Source organism: Colobus angolensis, unplaced genomic scaffold, assembly GCF_000951035.1.
Source record: "Colobus angolensis palliatus isolate OR3802 unplaced genomic scaffold, Cang.pa_1.0 Scaffold48, whole genome shotgun sequence".
Taxonomy (NCBI): Eukaryota; Metazoa; Chordata; class Mammalia; order Primates; family Cercopithecidae; genus Colobus; species Colobus angolensis.
In genome coordinates, this window is record NW_012118265.1 from 9,542,395 (window position 1) to 9,565,230 (window position 22,836).

The window sequence follows — 22,836 nt, forward strand, 5'->3', positions numbered from 1 at the left end:
TGAGCTACCATGCCTGAACACTTGTTCCTTTTTGCAGCAGAAGGAATAATGGTGTTGTAGGTGAGGCCTGCATTTATTTTTTGCAGACAAATGGAGAAGGGATGAAGGGTGGAAAAGATTACACAGGTGGCTAACAGATTGACTTAAGGTTTTTATGTGCAAATTTTACAACTAGAGGGAGAAGACCTCCCTTAATATGTTTATTGTAAACATTTAGGAGATATTGAAGAGTATAAGGAAATAAAAATATAAAATCACGTATAGTTCCATTATTTAGACGAACTACTTCATCACTCTGTTAATATTTTGGTGTATGTCCAGCCATACTCTTCCTTTTTTATGCATGCATACAGACTTTTACACTTTCATACAAGCCATATTTAAGTGGCATTATACTGTATATGCTTCCTATAAGTGGATATCCAGGGTACACAGAAACTTTTAAAGAGTTTCTTTATGTAAAATTTAAAATATACCAATAAAAAAAAAAAAGCAAACAAAAAACCCAGGATAGAGACCAGATTAGTACAATGAACTTAATGTACCTATCACCCAACTTCAGTGATTTTAGTACCTGAGCAATCTTGTTTCATCCATAGCCACCTACTTTTGCATTATTTTGAAACATCTTCCAGGTAAGTATTTCAGTATATTTCAGTTAACAACTTGACATTCTGCCAAATTAACCTTTCAGAAAAGTGTTATCCATGTATACCTGACAGCGATTAGATTTAAAAAGTCTTTTTATTTTTATTTATTTTTGATACAGAATTTCGCTTGTTGCCCAGGCTGGAGTGCAGTGGCATGATCTCAGCTCACTGCAAGCTCCGCCTCCCAGGTTCACGCCATTCTCCTGCCTCAGCCTCCCGAGTAGCTGGGACTACAGGTGCCCGCCACCACGCCCAACTAATTTTTTATATTTTTAGTAGAGAGAGTTTCACCATGTTGGCCAGGCTGGTCTTGAACTCCTCACCTCAGGTAATCCACCTGCCTTGGCCTCCCAAATTGCTGGGATTACAGGCATGAGCCACTGCACCCAGCCTAAAAGGCCTTTTAAAAATCTTAGTGTTATGAGTTAGATGCATATATCATTTTCCTCAGATAATACAAAAAAATCCTAACACAGTGAATTTGGCCATGCTTATAGTCTGGCATCAAACTTTTAGTTTCCCTATCAGTATATATCCCTCATAAAAATGTTGTGACTATTGATAGGGTGACCAAATAACTTATTGTCCAAACTGGGACACTTTGAGATCGAAAGGATGTACTGTTAATAACAATGTCCATAAGGACATATTAAGGAACATATGTTAAGGAACATATTAAGGACATAATAAGGAACATAAACCAGGACTATATTTTGGCACAGCTGGATTGTATGCTCATCCTACCATTAGGTCGTATATATAAGGTATATATACACACGATCACTATATTAAATAGTCAATAAATGGTAGCATTTATTAAGTGTTTAATATATGCCCATGCATGGATATATATTAAAATCTTCCCTTTAAAAGGGATATTTTGAATTGGTAACTCAGAAAGTCCTAAGTTTTCATTCCTGTGTTGTTTTGGAGCTGACAGTGATCATTAATTTTTTTTTTTAAGTACTCTAACTTTAATTTTCATAATTAAGACTTTGTATTTGTATTGATATTGGCAGCTGGAGAATGCTGGAGGAGACCTTAAGGATGGCCACCACCACTATGAAGGAGCTGTTGTCATTCTGGATGCTGGTGCTCAGTACGGGAAAGTCATAGACCGAAGAGTGAGGGAACTGTTCGTGCAGTCTGAAATTTTCCCCTTGGAAACACCAGCATTTGCTATAAAAGAACAAGGATTCCGGTAGGCTTTTCACTAATCTTTTTATGAGGAGATTGAACTTAGATTGTGGAATATTTTATTATTAATTTGCTTGAGCACTGAATTTTTCTATGAAAATAAGATATGGAAGGGTTTTATGAGAAATTTCCCATGGCTCTGATTTGGGGAGAAAAGGAAAAATTTAAGCTTTCAGTTTAAAAGGATTAATTTTAATTGCACAGTTGAAAGAACTTATTATCTTTTGAGTATTTTATGTTTTATAGGATTTTTGGGTCAGAGTTAGATGTAGCTGTTGTGGTCATTCATTCATTTACCCAAAAGCATTTTATCAAAGGAAAGTAGGAGGTTGGCTAGAATACTCCAAAGAGAAGAAATCTGTGTACAATAAGTGTTTTTGCTTCCTGTCCCAATAGACTAGTTTCTAAAGTATGGAGAAGATTTCTTAAATCTAATATACGGGCTAATTTTGACAGCTTGTACCCTTAGAACTAGTCAAAATAACGGCCAGCTTATATCGTTTCTTCCTTTAGCAGCTATTTTTGGTTAATGTCATGCTTTCTTTTTCTTGAGACGGAGTCTCACTTTGTTACCCAGGCTGAAGTGCAGTGGCACGATTTTGGCTCACTGCAACTTCCACCTGCTGGGTTCAGGCGACGCTCCTGCCTCAGCCTCTGGAGTAGCTGGAACTACAGGCGCATGCCACCACACCTGGCTAATTTTTGTATTTTTAGTACAGAATGGGTTTCACCATGTTGTCCAGGCTAGTCTCGAACCCCTGACTTCAGGTGATCCGCCTGCTTAGTCTCCCAAAGTGCTGGGATTGCCAGCGTGAGCCACCGTGCCCGGCCAATGTCATGCTTTTTAATTTTTTTTTAATTGTTGTTTTTTCTTAAATTAAGACTGTTATGTAGAAGCAAGCAACTGTAGTTTATGTCCTTAATTGGGTTTTAAACTTTAATATTAGATGTACTATGCTTCTCCCAAAATTTAAAATTTTATTTTTCTTAAAAGAATTATCTTTCTAGTGTGAAAGTGGTTAAAAGAACTTTTAAAGACTTCACAGACAATGTGTGCATTATCCTGTGATTTTTTGACTCTGAAGTAGAGTGAATTAGAAATTAGAAAAGGCGGGTTTAAATTTAATTCTGCTCTAGTGTTAGGATACAGATAAAAAATGACTCTCTCTTTTAAACTATAGAATTTTAGAGTAACAAGGGACCCTTGAGTTTATCTAATTTAGCTGACTATTTACCAGTAAGAACTAGTTTTTTAGAGGGATCAGAAAACTGTGTGATAAATCTGAATGGCTCTCTGTCAGATCAGAGCTCCATCATTCCCTTTACCCAAAACAAATGAAAAATCCCCAGCAAAGTAACAGACTAAATAGATACTAGAATAGGATAGCTGAATACTTGGCGAGAGAAATCTAATGGGTTTCATGTCACTTGGTCATAAACAGTGTCTAGGTTCAGCTTGTACCTCAAATTTCCCTTATGTAGCAGGAGAATAGGAACTATATCACTGTGGCTTTTATTACTATAATCCTTTCTGCAGAAATAACTATTTGACCACCCCTTTTCTAGAACATCTTGTGACATGAGAGACATCTCCATCTACTTATTTTTGTTATTATTATTACTTTTTTGAGATGGAGTCTCATACTCTGTTGCTCAGGCTGGAATGCAGTGGTGTGATCTCAGCTCACTGCAGCCTCTGCCTCCCAGGTTCAACCTGGCAGATTCTACTGTCTCAGCCTCCCGAGTAGCTGGGATTACAGGCAGGTGCTGCCACGCTTGGTTAATTTTTTCATTTTTAGGTGAGATGGAGTTTTGCCATGTTGGCCAGGCTGGTCTCGAACTCCTGACCTAAGGTAATCTGCCTGCCTCAAGCCTCCCAAACTCTTGGGATTACGGGCCTGAGCCACCCCACATGGCCCATCTATTTTTAGAAGCTTGATCTGCCTGATACATAAAATTGGTATTTGGAATGAATTATGGCTTATTGGGCCTTGTAATTGCAAGTTAGTTTCAAAATAGCAGGGTAGAAATGGAAGGCTCAAAGAGTGATTAGCTTTTAAAGATTTGTTGAAATAAGACGTTCATAATTGGTTTAAGTACTGCTTGAGTTTTATCCTTAACTAAGTCCATGACTTTTTTGTTTTTTTAATAGCACTAAGAATCTTATATCCTTGAGTAATTTAGCAGATTAAGGACAGATTAAGGAGTACTAGGCAGTCCAATGGTGGTTATCCTTTGTGAAACTAAGTATAATATAATAGAATCTAGAGGTCTTGGTTATTAAGTATGTTTTACAGAATATCAGCTTCTGTTTTTGTTTTTTCTTTTTGAGACGGAGTCTCACTCTGTTGCCCAGGCTGGATGGAGTGCAGTGGCGCAATCTCAGCTCACTGCAAGCTCCGCCTGCTGGGTTCACACCAATCTGCTGTCTCAGCCTCCCAAGTAGCTGGGACTACAGGCGCCCGCCACCACGCCCGGCTAATTTTTTGTATTTTTAGTAAGAGACAGGGTTTCACCATGTTTGCCAGGATGGTCTCGATCTCCTGACCTCATGATCCGCCCGCCTCGACTTCCCAAAGTGCTGGGATTACAGGTGTGAGCCACTGCACCTGACCTTAGCTTCTGTATTTTTAAGGAGTTAGGTTATAGATCTACCCTTAGGGGTAACCCCATCCCCATTTAGAATTGTTACCTTAAAGATCTCATATTTATCATCTGAGTAGGTTGTCATCCATCTCTCTTTTGCAGTACACATGCTGGCAAATGTTTACCACGTCTCAGGTTGCCCATACAAAGTTCAAAAGGTGCTTTTGAGCTCATTGAAATTGCTGTTTTTTAAAAAAATGACCTAGCTTACTGAGTATTTTTTTTTTCTCTCACTGTTTTGTTTTTTATTTTTTAAAATTTTTTGTAGACATGGAGTTTTGCCATATTGCCCAGGCTGGTCTTGAATTCCTGGGCTCAAGCAGTCTGCTCATCTTTGTCTCCCAAAGTGCTATGATTACAGGTGTGAGCCTCCATGCCCAGCCTTACTGAGATTTTTTTAAAAAATAAATTTGACTTATGTCATATTATTCTTCTGGATTTATTATAAATCTAGCAATATACTTTGTATATTTTTATATTACAGGGAACCACTAATTAAAAAGTGTGTTGCAATCCAAATTTGTAAGTAAATTTTGATTAGATTTTATAATGCCTTTTTCTTTGAAATACAGATGAAACCGATTTATCTGCAAACTCGAAATGAGTTAGAGAGTACCTTAAATTGAATAAAAGGACTAAGTATACCTTTATTGTGTGAGTGGGCATGTGTGGCAAACTGGAGAGCATGTGCAGCTTGAAGGTGCAAGCCTCTTTATGATTCCAGTTGATTGTAGTTATACCAGAGTGAAGGCCCAGTGTTTCCAGATTCTTTTTTCCCTAAAGAAGATCCAGAAATCTGAATTTTTGTGAAATTCCTGGTATTAAAATGTTTAAATTTTTTGAGTGAATACTGATGGCCAGTGTAGATGTATTAATGGCCAGGAGAGGAACATAGGCCTCAGTTTGGAGTTTTCCCTTAGTGTAGTAGTTTGACTCCCAAGTTAACCCATGCTCTGCAAATTGTAAGGTAGCTAAATTATACTACTGGCCTGATTTCTGAGAGCAGGGCATGTGGGGCAGAATTGTTACTAGCTCCCTTTCCTGGGCTCAGGGAAAATTGCTGGGGATGGTGGATGCTGTAAACAGGCAAAGTTAGGTAATTTATTCTTTCTATTCTGCCGTCTTTTGTTGTAGAGTATTTTGCTCTGAGCCACCTAGGGCTTTCATAATACCTTCAGTTGTTGTTCCGTGACCTGCTAGGCTCTGAGAAGACCCGTGTTTTCATCATCTCCAGAATTCTTATGTACTTCTTCCACTGATAAGGAAAGAAGTAAAACAAATCCATGCTAAGTATCACAGATGGAAACATTGGTATTATCTATTTGGAAGTTTGTGCTTATTAACAAGTAAATGCTTGATAGACTTCTAAACATTGCAGTAAAGTACAGTAAAAATAATTAAACCATGTAGGATGGTAATTCGCTGTGATATAATTAGAATTTGCTACATTCTACCAAAAACAACAAAATTTCTGAATCTGTGTTGTTTCCCTCAGTGGCCCAAGGGAGAGAGGGCATAGACCTTGTGTAAAAATTAACAGAGATTCTTCACTGATTGTTCCTTAAATCACAGTGCTATTATCATCTCTGGAGGACCTAATTCTGTGTATGCTGAAGATGCTCCTTGGTTTGATCCAGCAATATTCACTATTGGCAAGCCTGTTCTTGGAATTTGCTATGGCATGCAGGTATGTCAGCAAATTTGTTTTGAAAGCTTACTTATATTTTATTCTGCTTGTGACTCATACTGTATTAGTATTTTCTCTCTTTAGGATATTTAGGATTAGTTGGATGAGATAACTTGTGCAAATATTACAAATATGTGAATTGCCAGACTAGTATGGCAGAACCGGCCTGATAGGGAATCTATTTCCAGAGTAGTAAGTATACTATTTCATGTAACAAAACACTATCCATTTAAAAAACCTTGGACATGCAAATTTACATAAAATTTTCAGAAATAGTACACAGAGCTCCTGTATACCTTTACCTAATACTCCAGTTGTTGACATTTTTGAACCGTTTGAAAGTTGCACACGTGATGCCCTGTTACTTATATTTCCTAAATATTAGGACACTCTCACTGCCTAACCACAGTACAACTATCCAGGTCAGAAAAGTTAACATTGACTTATTGTTAGAATCTAATCCACAGACTCCTTCACATTTCACAGTTTGTCTCATTAATATCCCTTATAGGCCACAGATCAGTCAGGACTATGTGTTGTTTTTTTTTTTGTTTGTTTGTTTTTTTTGAGGCGGAGTCTGGCTCTGTCGCCCAGGCTGCAGGTGCAGTGGCGGGATCTCAGCTCACTGCAAGCTCCGCCTCCCGAGTTTATGCCATTCTCCTGCCTCAGCCTCCGGAGTAGCTCGATTTTCTTTGTCGAGTACTCATTGTTAATCATATAGCACAACTTAAAATTATATTAAATGGTTGTTAGTATATTGAGAGGCATTGTAACTTCTCCTAAGGAAGAATCTCACAAGTTATATTTTTAGGGCCTACTTAGAGTGAAATATGTCTGAAAAATGCTCCTTTAATTTAAGAGATAATGGCTTAGTGTTTCCCCATTATGTCAGTTTCCTGATATAATTATAAGGCCAAATTGTTCTGTCATTCGATAGGATATCTTACAGCCAAAGCCAGACCTGCTGATGTTAAATGCATAACAATTTTTGCCTTTATTATCATCTGAACTTTTGTAGTAAGATAATGGGATATGCCGATCTTGGTTATTTGGGCAGAATTTGTCCTTCCATAAAATAAGGATATAGATGATGCCGTCTAGCTAATGTATTGTTTGTAAAGGGCTGCTACTTAGTAACTAGGTTGGGTAATTTTAGTACCTAAGTGTATACCTTTGCCCCCCATGACATTCTGAAATTTGAGCAATTTCAGTGTCTTATATACCATCTTTTCCCATTAACTGGACTCTCCTGACAGTCTTTCTAATTGCTTCCTCGTGATTCTTTGCTTTAGAAGAAAAATATCTATTCTGCTCCCTTTTACATCTCTTACTGATTTACACCCCACAGCATAAAAAACAGAATATCGGTAGAGCTTTTGAAACTTTCTTTGTATGTCTCCATTCACATTCTTCTCTTACTATCAGTGGCGACCAACTTTCCTGAATTTTATTATTCATTCCCTTTCTTTTTTTTTTATAGTTTTATACGTATGTTTATATTCCTAAATAATATATTCGTTTTGTTTATTGACCTATATATAAGTGAAGTCATACTACCTGTATTATTTTCAACTTTGGTTTTGAGATTCGTTCATGTTAGTACATTTTACTGTAAATTATTCATTTTCACTACTGAATTTGTTTGAATATAGCATGTTACTTTTACATTCCAGTGTTCATACTGTTGGCTTTCTAGTTTTTTTCTATTATAGACAATATTGCCATGAATATTTTTGTACTTGTTTTCTGGTGTTATACATACACAAAATTTTCTCCAGGGTAACTGGCAGTAGGAATATTGGGTCATAATGTACATTTTCAGCTTCACTAGGTAAATGATAATTTTTTCCCTCAATTTATGTTCCCACAACAATGTATAAAAACATCTTCTGCTCTATATCCCTGCCAACCCTTGACATGATTAGATTTCTTTTTGTATTTTCTTATCTGCAAAGGTATTAAATGAGGGTCACATTATAGTCTCAAAGTTAATTTTCCTTGTTATTGTAAGATTCATATGTTTATTTGTCATTTGTGTCTGCTTTACTATAGATACTTGTTCATTTTTATATTAAATTGTCTTTGTTATTGTGTTGTGGGAGCCTTTATATATTCTGGATACTAAACTTTTCCCAACTATATGTTATTGCAGATGCCTTCTGGATTGTGACTTGTCTCTTCACTCTTTATGGTTTTACTTGGCTTCTTTATATACTCCCACAAGATTTTGTCCAATTATTTTTATTGGGCAGAATTTCCTTCCCTTTCTCCCTTCCCATTCTAAAACTTAGAAAACTTTGATATATAAGAAAGATAAGAGGATCTGATCTGATTGGGTAGTGGACCTGGAGTACTATATGGGTTTCCTTGAGGCAGTTAGAACCTTGGGGTTTATCAGGAATCCATACTGGCCATATACTTTGCTATGGCCCTTGGGCTGTAAGGAGACCTGAAGACAGGGAGGAAAGAACATAGTCTATTTTGATAATCACTCTAGTTTGAATGGACTGGAGTAGAAAATGAGGGGGAAGGTGAAACCAAAAATTAGACAAGGGTCAGGTAAGGAAGTCTTGTGTTTAATATAAGGAACTTGGATTTTATCCTGTAGACCAGGCGTCAGTAAACTATGGCCTATAGACCAAATCTGGTCTGCCACCTGTTTTTGCATGACCTGCAAGCAAAGAATGATTTTTTTACATTGTTAAATGATTGAGAAATTGAAAAAAATTATATTTTGTGATGTGTGAAAATAAAATTCAAGTCTGTGTCCATAAATAAGGTTTTATTGGAACAGTCACACGCATTTCTTTATAAGTATTGTCTATGGATGCTTTTGAGCTACAGTGGCAAGAACTGAATAGTTGGTACAGACACAGGGCCTGCAGAGGCTAATATTTTTCTCTGGCCCTTTACAGAAAGTTTACCAACCCTTGCTGTAGATGCTAGAGGGCTAATGAAGAATTTAATCATAGACTAACATAATCATCTTTATACTGTAGTAGCTAACACTGGTAGGTCTCTAGAACATTGCTGGAAGATAGGCAAGACTAGAGTCAAGGGAACTGATTAGACCATAGCAATGTTTCTTAAACTGCATGTTAGTTAATGTGCTACAGTAAAGAGTTTTGTCTCTGAGTCTTTACTTTGACAAATACTGTGTTAAACAAGTGCTAGCAGGTGTCTTTACTGCTGGAGCGAATGCAAACCTTTATTGTGGGACAGTGTATTGTGAATACCTAAAAGGAGAATGTAGAGGGCACCATTTGGTAATGGTTTTGAAGAATATGCTACTCTGAGTTAAAAGAATGAACATTTATTTAAGTCGTCTGTCTTATTTCCTGTCAGGGGCTGGGTCAACCTGCATTACACATTATTAAGGCAGATATCTTCTGATACCTGTTGTGGAACAGATGCATTAAGATGAGTGGGAGTGTTTATATCACTGCAGATTTAATGTTTGCAAAAATCTTGTGTATATTTATCTGAGGTGGAAAGTTTGGAACATGTAAATGATAAATAAGAAAAGAAGATTGATTAACAGAGGAGGTGCTGAATTGAAGAGACCATTTAGTCTATAAGCTTATGGGACTTGAACAGATGAGCTTAACTGAAAGGCCAGATTTTCCTGCTTATCCCATCTCTACAGCACAGCCTTCGGCAGGCTTTCATACTGTTCCTTTAGAGCCAAAGATTTAAATAGCTTGGAGAAATTTATTGTCTAATTCTTGTTCTGGTATAAGGTTCTTGTTGTTTGCTGTAGCTTTTTCCAAACTCAGAATACCTTTTAAAATGCTTTGAAATCAAACTCAAATGTAAGTAATTAAGATATCTATTTTTAAGCAGATGAATTCATTAAAGTACACTAAGTGGAAAATCTGCCAGTGTTTAACAAAACTTAACCGCAGGTCACATTTTGAATCCAATTTTGTTTTATAACAATGCCTGTTAATAACTGTATAGTTATATATAACAATACCAAATGATCTACATTTATTAAACTCCTTTTATTTTGGGGATACAGATACATCAGGTGTTCTGAAAATAAATAATATAAATTATTAAATCAGTATAACAAAATGGAAATTTTTCTTTTGATTTCTATTAACATTAATTTTTTTCTTTGAACAGATGATGAATAAGGTATTTGGAGGTACTGTGCACAAAAAAAGTGTTAGAGAAGATGGAGTTTTCAACATTAGTGTGGATAATACATGTTCATTATTCAGGTATTACATTTTTAGATGAATAAGAACAGTAGTAATTAATTTAAAGTTGATACTGTTATTTTTCACAATTGGAGATTCTATAATTCATAAACAAAATTAAGGGTATAGTAGTGACCACAAGTGTAATTGTCATGTTTGCCTTCCAATTGAGTGTCAAGACAACATGGGATGGTGGTGATGTTAATAGGGAATAAGGAAGGTATTTAAGAAATTTGAAAACACCTGTGCAGTTGTGGAACCCTATTTGGAATCATATATAGTATATCAACATTTGTATTTTCCCTTTTCACTCTTTGATCTGTTTTTAAAGATTATTATTTTTCTTTTTCTTTCTTTCTTTTTTTTTCTTGTTTTGTTTTCGAGACGGAGTCTTGCTCTGCCACCCGGGCTGGAGTGCAGTGGCACCATCTCAGCTCCCCGCAACCTGCGCCTCCTGGGTTCAAGCAGTTCTTCTGCCTCAGCCTCCCGAGTAGCTGGGACTACAGGTGTGAGCCACCACACCCGGCTAATTTTTGTATTTTTAGTGGAGACAGGGTGTCATCATATTGGCCAGGCTGGTCTCAAACTCCTAGACCTTGTGATCCGTCCACCTCGGCCCCCCAAAGTGCTGGGATTACAGGCATGAGCCACCGTGCCCTGCCGGAGATTATTTTCAAAGGAAGATCAATAAAAAAGCCAAAGTTGCTCAAAAGAATTTTTTAAACTGAAGTTACTCATTGCCAAAATGAGTTTGAAAGGCAGTGCTTGTTCAGCTTCATAATGGAGAGGTATTGACACATGCATTCATCCCTATTTCATGTGACTAATTTTGAGAACCATTTCAGGAATTTTGTTTGTGATATACCAGAAGAAGCTTTAAACATAAAGATTTGGTTAAGATTTGACATTTTTCTGTCTTTCTAGTTCTAAAATTCTGAGACTCTATCATAACCTATACTATTCCTAAACAATGATGACAACAACAAACCCCAAAATATCTTTTTGTCATTAATGTACTTTATCTTCTTGCTTTATTTTTAATTTACATTTTTATTCCTTAATATTATTTATTACTTATTTTGTAATTTAATTTAATTTATCTTTGAGATGGAGTCTCGCTCTGTTGCATGCCCAGGCTAGAGTGCAGTGGCACGATCTCAGCTCACTGAAACCTCCACCTCCCAGGTTCAAGTGATTCTCCCACCTCAGTCTCCTGAGTAGCTGGGATTACAGGCGATTTTTTTTTTGTATTTTTAGTAGGGACTGAGTTTCACCATATCGGCCAGGCTGATCTTGAACTCCTGACCTCAGGTGATCTGCCTCGGCCTCCCAAAGTGCTGGGATTACAGGCATGAGCCACCACACCTGGCCGTGCCTTAATATTATTTAATATTGAGTTCTTAGTCAGATTTTCCATAACGTAAACAGTATATTTTTATGGTTGATTTGTTTGAATCAGGGTCCAGAGAAAGTCTACACATTACATTTGATTAATGTTACTTAAATCTCTTAAGTAACACTTTCTTAACTAAGTATCATTTATTTGTTTGGCACTAGAGGTCCACATTGGTACAACAGAGTTGGGCAGTACCTAGTCTTTTAGAATTAGAAAACAGAGGCCGGGCACGGTGGCTCAAGCCTGTAATCCCAGCACTTTGGGAGGCCGAGACGGGCAGATCACGAGGTCAGGAGATCGAGACCATCCTGGCTAACACGGTGAAACCCCGTCTCTACTAAAAAATACAAAAAACTAGCCAGGCAAGGTGGCAGGCACCTGTAGTCCCAGCTACTCGGGAGGCTGAGGCAGGAGAATGGCGTAAACCCGGGAGGCGGAGCTTGCAGTGAGCAGAGATCCGGCCACTGCACTCCAGTCTGGGTGACAGAGCAAGACTCCGTCTCAAAAAAAAAAAAGAATTAGAAAACAGAATCATTAGTGTATACTTATTTCCAGTTAAAATGAAAGATTATAGGGTTTTTACCTAACTCTTTTGATTTTGTATCTCCTTACTCTTAAGCTGAAGATGTTGAATGCTAATTATATTATTTGTTTTAACCTACCATATGCCTGTATCTATACTGTACTTACAGTTACAGGATAATAGTTTTAGTACTGAGTCCTATTACTACTTACATAAGACTACCGAATGAAGTGTTAAGGTCTTTGAAATACCTCTGTTCTTAACATAAATCTCAACAGATATATAATGTTGAAATTATTGTTCTATACTCTCTTGAAATTATTCCTGTGTGTCTGGTTATACTACCAACTGCATATATTTATTTGTTCTAGTTTCCTTCCAGTTTTTATGGATTGCCTTTTTTAAGATTTATCGTTTTTTATGGCTTTATTTGTAATGGACGTAATATTTGAATGCTAGCAGTATTCCATTGTCACTTTTTTTTTTTCTGTTTTTCTAATCATGTATGGCAAGCTTGTGTTTCTAAAACAAAAGAACCCAGGAATCATGTTTTTAATTAAGATATTTGTGTGTTTTATTTTTTGTATGTTTAGGGGCCTTCAGAAGGAAGAAGTTGTTTTGCTTACACATGGAGATAGTGTAGACAAAGTAGCTGATGGATTCAAGGTTGTGGCACGTTCTGGAAACATAGTAGCAGGTGAAAATTCTCAAAGTTTTGCAGAGTTCATTTTAAAAACTTTATCTGAAGAGTAAGCATATGCTTCTGTATGAGGTACTCTTTGATTTTTCCTTTTTCTTCTGATTTTTCTTCTCTTTTTTAAAAGATAATGAATGTAGGATTAACTGTTATGAAGGGAATTTAATAATAAGAGGATTATCCAGAAGTCTCTCACTTACTGGTTTACTGGTTTGCTTTGAAATACTTTGAACAACGTTCATCCTAATATAAGCTTCTCAAACATAAAACACTATACTTTTATGACTCAGGAAAAATTTGAGAACTTGCTGTCTTCCTACTATACTATATTCAGAGTTACTTGTCTTTATTCCTTTCTCAGGTATACATAGCCCATAGCACCCAAATAAGTACTCAAGAGATTTCCCTGAACCAGGGTTGGCAAACTGTGACTTGTGGGTCAAATCTTGTCTTTTGCCTTTTTTTAATGTCCAGGAGCTAAGAATGATTTTTACATTATTAAAGGGTTATAATAAAATACAGGGACTGTATATGTTGCACAGAGCCTAAACTATTTACTCTCTAGTCCTTTGCAGAAAGTTTGCTGACCCATGCTCTTAAACCATTTTGTTTTCTACTTTTTTGAGGAAGGGAAATTGACTTTCTGGCTGTTTGGGGTTTTGACTTGCTTACCTGAATAATGTAAATGGTCACTAATAGTCCTGGAAGTCAGTGAAAGAAAAAGGTGGGTTTATCAATAAAGTTCTCTTTGAGATGCCACAGCTAAATAATAAGTTGAAAAAAAGATTTGTCATGGATATGCTGAATTTAGTAATCTGCCTGCAGTTACTTAACCGACATTAGCATAGGAATGCTCAAGAATGGTTTTTATACTAAAAGGTTTTTCATAAAAAAAAAGATCAACCATGGTAGATAGGCTTGTGTATTTTTATTCATCCAACAAACATTTGAGTACTTATTATGTGTCATGTGCAGTTCTAGGTGTCAAGGATTTAGCAATAAATAAAACAGGCCAGGTGTGGTGACTCTCACTTGAGGGTCTGTGACTCAGCACTTTGAGAGACTGTGGAAGGTGGAGCTTGAGGCCAGGAGTTCAAAACCAGCCTGGGCACCATAGTGAGACTCCATCTCTACATAAAAATAATAAAAAAAAAATTAACCAGGTATAGTGATGCACATTTGCAGTCCTAGCTACTCAGGAGGCTGAGGTAGAAGAATCATTTGATCCTAAGAGATCACGGCTGTGTTGAGCTGTGGTTGCGCCCCTACACTCCATCCTAGGCAACAGAGCAAGACCCTGTCTCTTAAAAAGAAAACAAAACCTAAAACCAATATAGCAAAAATTCTTGTTTAACACTGGAAAAAAGGGAAAGTAAACAATAAAGAAATACGGAATATGTCAGAGTCAGATAGTGTTTACGTTGAAAAACTAAGGGGGAAGAGGGTATTCTGGAATATGTATGATTAGGGTTGTTGCAATTTTATAGGCTATTCAGGGAAGGCATTCCTATAAGATGACATTGGACACGAAGAAAATAAGTGCTAACCTTTTTGGATATTTGGAGAAAGAGGAAACAGCAGTAGAGATCCTGGGTGGGTACCATATTTGAGGAGCAGCAAGGAATCCATGTGGTTGGAGCAGCATAAGCATGACGGGGAGAGTGAAAGAAGGTATAGAGAGGTAGTTGGATGCCAGAACACAGGACCTTTTGGCCACTCCTATACTTTGGCTTTACTCATAGTGAGGTGGGGTTTTTTTTTTTTTTTTTTTGAGACGGAGTCTCCCTCTGTCCCCCCAGGCTGGAGTGCAGTGGCCAGATCTCAGCTCACTGCAAGCTCCGCCTCCCGGGTTTACGCCATTCTCCTGCCTCAGCCTCCCGAGTAGCTGGGACTACAGGCGCCAGCCACCTCGCCCGGCTAGTTTTTTTTTTTGTATTTTTTAGTAGAGACGGGGTTTCACCGTGTTAGCCAGGCTGGTCTCGAACTCCTGACCTCGTGATCCGCCCGTCTCGGCCTCCCAAAGTGCTGGGATTACAGGCTTGAGCCACCGCGCCCGGCCGAGGTGGGGTTTTAAATGAAGGAGAGATGTGATCTAATTTCAGGATTAAGCTGTGATGAGAAAATATACAGGGTGAAAGAGAAGCAAGAAGACGAGCTAGGAATTTATTGTAGTAACCAGGAGAGAGACAGTGTTGTCAGGATCAAGATAGTAGTGATAGATGCAGGAAGAAGATAAAAGGGGAGGGTACCTGGAGAATCTCCCACCAGCCTGCCTACTGGGAGAACAGGGTGGAGCCACAGGAAGTTCTCACCCTTTGCAGGAGGGAGGAACCTGGCCTTTCCGTTCCTATGTGGTGACCTGGGATTCAATCTGTGAGATGGGGGCCTGTTAACAGGAAGTCTTCTCACTTTGCTGAGAGATTTTTCCTTTTTTCTCAATAAATTCCATTACTCCTTACCTTTCAAAGTGTCTGCGTGCCTAACTTTTCCTGGTTATGTGAAAAGAACCCAGTTTTTTTTTATAACAGTAGAAGAGGAAGTTGTTAGGACCAGGTTGGCAGAGGTGGAAGTTGTCAGGACTAGGGTAATAGAGGTAGACGTTGTTAGGAGTGATTGGATTCCACTGTTTTGAAGGGAGAGACACAAGATTTGCTGTTAGATTGAATATGGAGTGAGGAAGAAAAAGTAGAATCAAGTTTTAACTCCCAAGTTTTTTGGCCTGAGGAACCAAAAGGAAAATGTTTCTAATTACCTGATTGGAAAGACCTCAGGAGTTTGAGTTTGCAATATTAAATTCAAGGTGCTGTATTAAACATCAAAACAAAGGTGCTGAATAGGCAGTTGTATATGTGAGCCTGGACTTCGGAGGAGAGAACTGGACTGGAGGTATAAATTTGGGGGTTTACCGGCATACAGACAGAATTTTAAGGTGATGAGAGTATGAGATCTCTCAGAATGTTTAGAAAAGAGATTTAAGGGCTGAGGACTGAGTAACTTTCATATATAGAGATGGGCAAGATGGAGAGGAACCAGCAAAGGAGATTGAGAAGGAATAGACAGTAAAATAAATAAACCAAGAGAGTGGTATCCTGAGAGCCAAATAAGGTGTGAAGTACTGTGGTATAGTAGAATGAGTATGAGTTAGGGAGCCTGTCAGGCCTGATTTAGTTACTTAATTACCTGAGAGTTCATACAAGTTTCTCGATATCTCAGAGCTATGAAATAGGGGTAACACATGCACATGTAAAATACCTAGCCTAACATCTATTGCCCCGTAGGTAATATTTGCTGGAAACACATTAGTCAAATAGGTGAATATATATTTGTGGTTAATAGTAGTCAAGAAAGAAACAGTATATTCTGACAAGTCTGATATATGAGATTCTTTTAATATGAGAACTTGGTAGCTGTACAAGGCATTTGAAAGCCATGTGCAACATGAGAACATGAGAACCAAAATTGAATTATCAGTGCACTAGATAGACAAGGCAACTGAAGTAACTTGGGTGGAGAGGTGAGAATACTGTTAAATAATCTCTGTGTGGGACTTAATGTACCATCCTATAGCTCATTAATTGCTGTGTCAAGAAAGATCTTTATAAAGAAAGGTTACAGCAGTGTAGTTTTTGTCTTTGTTATGTATTTATTTTTCCTATAGCTAAAAATCCAGTGAGATATATCAGTTTAAAAATCTATAGAGGAAGAAGGCTGTGTGCAGTGGCCCACACCCGTAATCCCAGCACTTTGGGAGGCCAAGGCAGGAGGATTACTTGAGCCCAGGAGTTCAGCAGGCAACAGGATAAAACCCCGTCTCTTCAAAATATTTAGAAATTAGCTGAGTGTGGTGGCACGCACCTGTATTCCAGCTACTTAGGAGGCTGAGGTGAAAGGAACACTTGAGCCCAGAAGATCGAGACTATAGTGAGCTATGATTACACCACTGCACTCCAGCCTGGGTGACAGAGCAGTAAATACCCTGTCTAAAAAATAAAATAGGCCAGGCTTGGTGTCTCACACCTATAATCCCAGCCCTTTGGGAGGCCGAGACGGATCACAAGGTCGGGAGATCAAGACCAGCCTGGCTAATATGGTGAAACCCCGTCTCTACTAAAAATATTTAAAAAATTAGCTGAGCATGGTGGCAGGCACCTGTAGTCCCAGCTACTCGGGAGACTGAGGCAGAAGAATCACTTGGACATGGGAGGCAGAGGTGGCAGTGAGCCGAGATCGCACCACTGCACTCCAGCCTGGGCGACAGAGTGAGACTCCGTCTCAAAACAAAACAAAACACATGAAAAAAACAAATAAAATAAAATAAATAAAATGAAATTGGCTGGGAGCAGTGGCTCATGCCTGTAATCCTAGCACTTTGGGAGGCTGAGGCAGGTGGATCACTTGAGGCCAGGAGTTTGAGGCCACCTGGCCAACATATTGAAACCCCATCTGTACTAGAAATACAAAAAATTAGCTGGGCGTGGTGGCACACATCTGTAATGCCAGCTGCTTGGGAGCCTGCGGCATGAGAATTGCTTGAACCCAGGAGGCGGAGGTTGCAGTGAGCCGAGATCATGCCATTGCACTCCAGCCTGGGTGACACAGCGAGACTCTGTCTCCAAAAAAAAAAAGAAAATTTAAACCATAGAGGCAGAGGTTGTGAGAAATTAATTAATTGTGGTTATTGCTTGAGTCTTTTCAGCATGAAAAAATTTTAATTTGTGACTATTTTCTCTATAAAGGCATAGCAAATGAATCTAAAAAATTATATGGAGCACAGTTCCACCCTGAAGTTGGCCTTACAGAAAATGGAAAAGTAATACTGAAGAATTTCCTTTATGATATAGCTGGGTGCAGTGGAACCTTCACGGTGCAGAACAGAGAACTTGAGTGCATTCGAGAGATCAAAGAGAGAGTAGGCACGTCAAAAGTTTTGGTAAGCAATTTATTATCTAGAAGTCTACAAATTTATATCAATAATGTTGGAATCCAGGAGCTAGAGTCCTCAACACAGCCCTTAAATGTTCTATAATTTTAGAGTGTTTTTCCAGTTACCATACATATCTTTGATATAAATAGCACTTTTAGGTAACTATTTAAGCTGATAGTGTTTATTTTCTTTTTTGCTTGTTTTGCTTAGTTTGATTTTTCATTTTACCCCGTAGGTTTTACTCAGTGGTGGAGTAGACTCAACAGTTTGTACAGCTTTGCTAAATCGTGCTTTGAACCAAGATCAAGTCATTGCTGTACACATTGATAATGGCTTTATGAGAAAACGAGAAAGCCAGTCTGTTGAAGAGGCCCTCAAAAAGCTTGGAATTCAGGTCAAAGGTATTGGAGAACCCCAGAAAAGTTAACTTACATGTTAGGACTTGTGTAATCAAATCTAGTCTTATGGTTTAAGTGAGCACAATTACAGTTTTCTCAGTATGCTCAAGGTTGAAAATGCTTTTCATTTTTACAATTACCTCTGGTGTAAGGGACGTCTCAGTATAAATTTTTAAACTATTGATTCTGCTAATTTTATACATAGATTGATAAGTTAACATTTTCCAGCTACTGTTCAGTTCTCTTCTAGTCATTTGCTGTTAAAATTATCTTTTCCTGGCCAGGCGCGGTGGCTCACGCCTGTAATCCCAGCACTTAGGGAGATCAATCTGAGGTCAGGAGTTTGAGACCAGCCTGGCCAACATGATGAAACCCCATCTCTACTAAAAATACAAGGAATTAGCCAGGCTTGGTGGTGGGTGCCTGTGATCCCAGCTACTCGAGAGACTGAGGCAGGAGAATCCCTTGAACATGGGAGGTGGAGGTTGCAGTGAGCAGAGATCATGCTGCTGCACTCCAGCCTGGGCAACAAGAGCGAAATTCCATCTCAAAAAAAAGAAAAAGAAATTATCTTTTCCCACTCTATTTCATGATATTTATATAGCATGAGGCTACCCAAACCCTCCTCAGGTATGGATATACAGATTATTTTGCAAACAGAAAAGATTATTGTCGGAGAGGTGAAGATTCTATACTTTTTTTTTAAAGGGCCACTAATAAATTTCTTAGTCCTTAATAACATTTACTTTTGTAGATACCTTTTATACTTTTTAAAAACAAGGTGCGGGCCGGGCGCGGTGGCTCAAGCCTGTAATCCCAGCACTTTGGGAGGCCGAGATGGGCAGATCACAAGGACAGGAGATCAAGACCATCCTGGCTAACATGGTGAAACCCCGTCTCTACTAAAAAATACAAAAAACTAGCCGGGTGAGGTGGCGGGCGCCTATAGTCCCAGCTACTCGGGAGGCTGAGGCAGGAGAATGCCGTGAAACCAGGAGGCGGAGCTTGCAGTGAGCTGAGATCCGGCCACTGCACTCCAGCCCGGGCGACAGAGTGAGACTCCATCTCAAAAAATAAAAAAACAAGGTGCAATTTATAGATTGATAGTTATAATGAAATGAGGTCAGTGGTTTAATGATACAAGTTATTGTACGTATTATTGAATTAATTGGAATTGATACCAAAAGGCTGAATAAAATGAAGACTTGTAGGTAAGCATGATGTGAACATGAGTCTATTTCTTTGAAACTTCTCTAAAATAACAGTAAAAGCATAAAACAGTGTAATACCATAAGGATGAGGGATAGAGGAGATGATAGCAGACAGATGCTTTCAATAAAATGTTGGGAAGTGGAAAGCAGATGGGTAGAGGTGGATTTTCTCTGTTTAAGCTAGGGAGGTCTCAACATCCTGGGAAGGTCTCCAGTGGTATCTTCACATGGTCATATGTTTTTGTGAAATTTGCAAGTAAGATATTTTGATAATTTGTAGTTGTTTATTTTCTTTCAACTCTAACTTGTTCTCTGTTAGGTGGTGCTGGAATGGCCGTGGGCATTTTGAGATCAGGCTAAGACAAAGATGAGCTGGGGATGTGCTTAGTATGGGTTTAGAGGTATATATGTGATTTGCAATTATTTCTGTGTATAGTTAAGTACTTGGTAGCCATCCTAGTATAACTTAAGATTTTTAATATCTTATTTGTTCTGTTTCTTGAAGGAGGCCTTCAAAACTTGGATCTGTCCCTGGTAACTGACATAGCAGAATGGAGGAATTCACAACCTTGGGGTGGGGTGGGAAGGAAGCCAACAGAAAGCAAGCTGATTTGTGCTGTAGACTTCTGAGGAGGCTCAGGAATTTGAAGCATTGGGTTCTTTTTGGGGCATTGGTCTCTGGGTTAGCCTAAAATGGATTAAATATCTAAGAAGCAGATCCTTTTCCTTAGCACAGGAGCAAACTGCACTCTCCTTCCCCATCAGAACACTGTGGATATATTCTCTAGAGGGGCTAAACAAGAGAGGTTCTGGACTTGAGCCTACTAATACCAGGCATAGTTAAGCAAGGTGGAGGTAAGACTCTACATTAAGAACAGGATTAAGTAAAAGTCTCTATGCTGAATGGCAACTCCCTCTTGCTACCACTTCTTCTGTTCAACTGCCAGAATGCCAATAGGCAGGAGAGTAGATGTCTTCTCTGGGTAGTTGACCAGGTTCAGGAAAGACCTACAAATTCACTGGCTTTTCCACAATGAAATAGCAAGCTGCCTTGTCGTCTTACAGTGAAGGCCTCCAGTAGCTAAGTTTTATTAGCAAATAGAGATCTTAGTCAGTTTTTAGTTTCCTGTCGTTAAATAAAAAGCCAAGAATTGTTAAACGTGTGTTCATAAGTATCAGTTTTACAAGACACTAGTGTGTGATTCCAGACGACTTTGATTCTGTTTAGGAATCAGTGCTTTTGACTCCTTTGGGGCTATGATTCTTGCTGTGGCTTTTGCTTGTTGCTCTGATGAAGCACTAAACAGAGGGAAAACAATCAGCATAATTTTATTTTATTTTTTTTGTGGAGTCTTGTTCTGTTGCCCAGGCCAGAATGCAGTGGCGCGACTTCGGCTCACTGCAACCTCTGCCTCCCAGGTTTAAGCAATTCTCTTGCCTCAGCCTCCGTGTAGTTGAGATTATACACATGTGCTACTATGCCCAGCTGGTTTTTGTGTTTTTAATAGAGATGTGGTTTTGCCATTTTGGCCAGGCTGGTCTCACATTCCTGACCTCAAGTGATCCACCCAACTTGGCCTCCCAAAGTGCTGGTATTACAGGCGTGAGCCACCGTGCCAGTCCTAATCAGCATAATTTGTGATGTCATGGCCCTAGATCTAAATGCCAGGAGATTCTCACAGAAATAACATTTAATGAGTGCCTGTATCTGAATTCTTTTACTCAGGATGTATTGATAGTTCTTTTTTATTTATTTATTTGTTTTTATTATTTATTTATTTTTTTTTTTGAGATGGAGTCTCGCTCTGTCGCCCAGGCTGGATTAGGGTGGCACGATCTCGGCTCACTGCAAGCTCCGCCTCCTGGGTTCACGCCATTCTCCTGCCTCAGCCTCCTCAGTAGCTGGGACTACAGGTGCCCACCACCACACCCGGCTAATTTTTTTGTATTTTTAGTAGAGATGGGATTTCACCATGTTAGCCAGGATGGTCTCGATCTCCTGAGCTCATGATCTGCCTGCCTCGGCCTCCCAAAGTGCTAGGATTACAGGTGTGAGCCATCGGGCCTGGCCAGTAATTCTTGAATATTGATAGTTTATTGAAATTTGTAGGCAGATTTAGGGGAGATCAAAGGAACCATGGACTGTTCTTCAGCCTGGAAAAGAAATAACTTTTCTATCTGTAGTTTGACTTGTTATTTTTGATTAAAAAAACATGTTATACCAATTTAAACTGCTTCTCCCCTTTCCTCTAGTGATAAATGCTGCTCATTCTTTCTACAATGGAACAACAACCCTACCAATATCAGATGAAGATAGAACCCCACGGAAAAGAATTAGCAAAACGTTAAATATGACCACAAGTCCTGAAGAGAAAAGAAAAATCATTGGGGATACTTTTGTTAAGGTACCTTTGTTTTTAATATCCTCAACATGTACTGTTTTTGATGTGAATCTTTGTATTTGTTTTTCCTTGTCGCTATATCAAATAATGAAATTTGCTAATTTTTTCCTTTTTCTTATGTGGCTGAGAGTTTTACTGTATATTGTCATTATATTGACCAGTAGAAACTGTTGTTTGTTTGTTTGTTTGTTTTATGAGACAGAGTCTCACCAAACACGGAGTGTCACCAGGCTGGGCTGGAGTGCAGTGGCACGATCTCAGCTTACTGCAACCTCTTCCTCCTGGGTTCACGTGATTCTCCTGCCTCAGTCTCCTGAGTAGCTGGGACTACAGGTGTGCACCATCATGCCCAGCTAATTTTTGTACTTTTAGTAGAGACGGGGTTTCACCATGGTGACCAGGATGGTCTTGATCTCCTGACCTCATGATCCGCCCGCCTCAGCCTCCCAAACTTCTGGGATTACAGGTGTGAGCCACCACGCCCAGCCAACTGTTTTATGTTTTAATAAACACGTTTGCTTACATTGCCAGACTGTTATTTTAACTTTTTAAGAATAGATGTCTTCAGCTGATGATAGACTTTAATTCATTGGTTATCTCAATGGCTAATTTCAAGCTCTTGAATGGAATGTTCACATACCTTTGTTTTGTTTTTTGGAGGTGGAGTTTTGCTCTTGTCACCTAGGCTGGAGTACAATGGTTCACTGCAACCTCCGCCTCCTGGGTTCAGGCGATTCTCCTGCCTCAGCCTCCCGAGTAGCTGGGATTACAGGCATGCACCACTATGCTCAGCTGTTTTGTTTTTTTTTTTTTTTGAGATGGAATCTCGCTCTGCCTCCCAGGCTGGAGTGCAGTGGCATGATCTTGGCTCACTGCAGTCTCAACCTCCTGGGCTCAAGG

General features: G+C 38.8%; 1 protein-coding gene across 1 annotated transcript in view; it reads left to right on the forward strand.

Annotated features, from left to right (window-relative positions):
- GMPS (guanine monphosphate synthase) overlaps positions 1-22,836 on the forward strand; it is a 72,200-nt gene that overhangs the window by 23,179 nt on the left and 26,185 nt on the right. Inside the window, exons 4-10 of the mRNA XM_011959089.1 lie at positions 1,670-1,851; positions 6,066-6,180; positions 10,309-10,406; positions 12,898-13,001; positions 17,738-17,931; positions 18,161-18,326; positions 21,788-21,939. Of these exons, the coding sequence (XP_011814479.1) occupies positions 1,670-1,851; positions 6,066-6,180; positions 10,309-10,406; positions 12,898-13,001; positions 17,738-17,931; positions 18,161-18,326; positions 21,788-21,939 (1,011 nt within the window). The remainder of the gene's footprint in view (positions 1-1,669; positions 1,852-6,065; positions 6,181-10,308; positions 10,407-12,897; positions 13,002-17,737; positions 17,932-18,160; positions 18,327-21,787; positions 21,940-22,836) is intronic.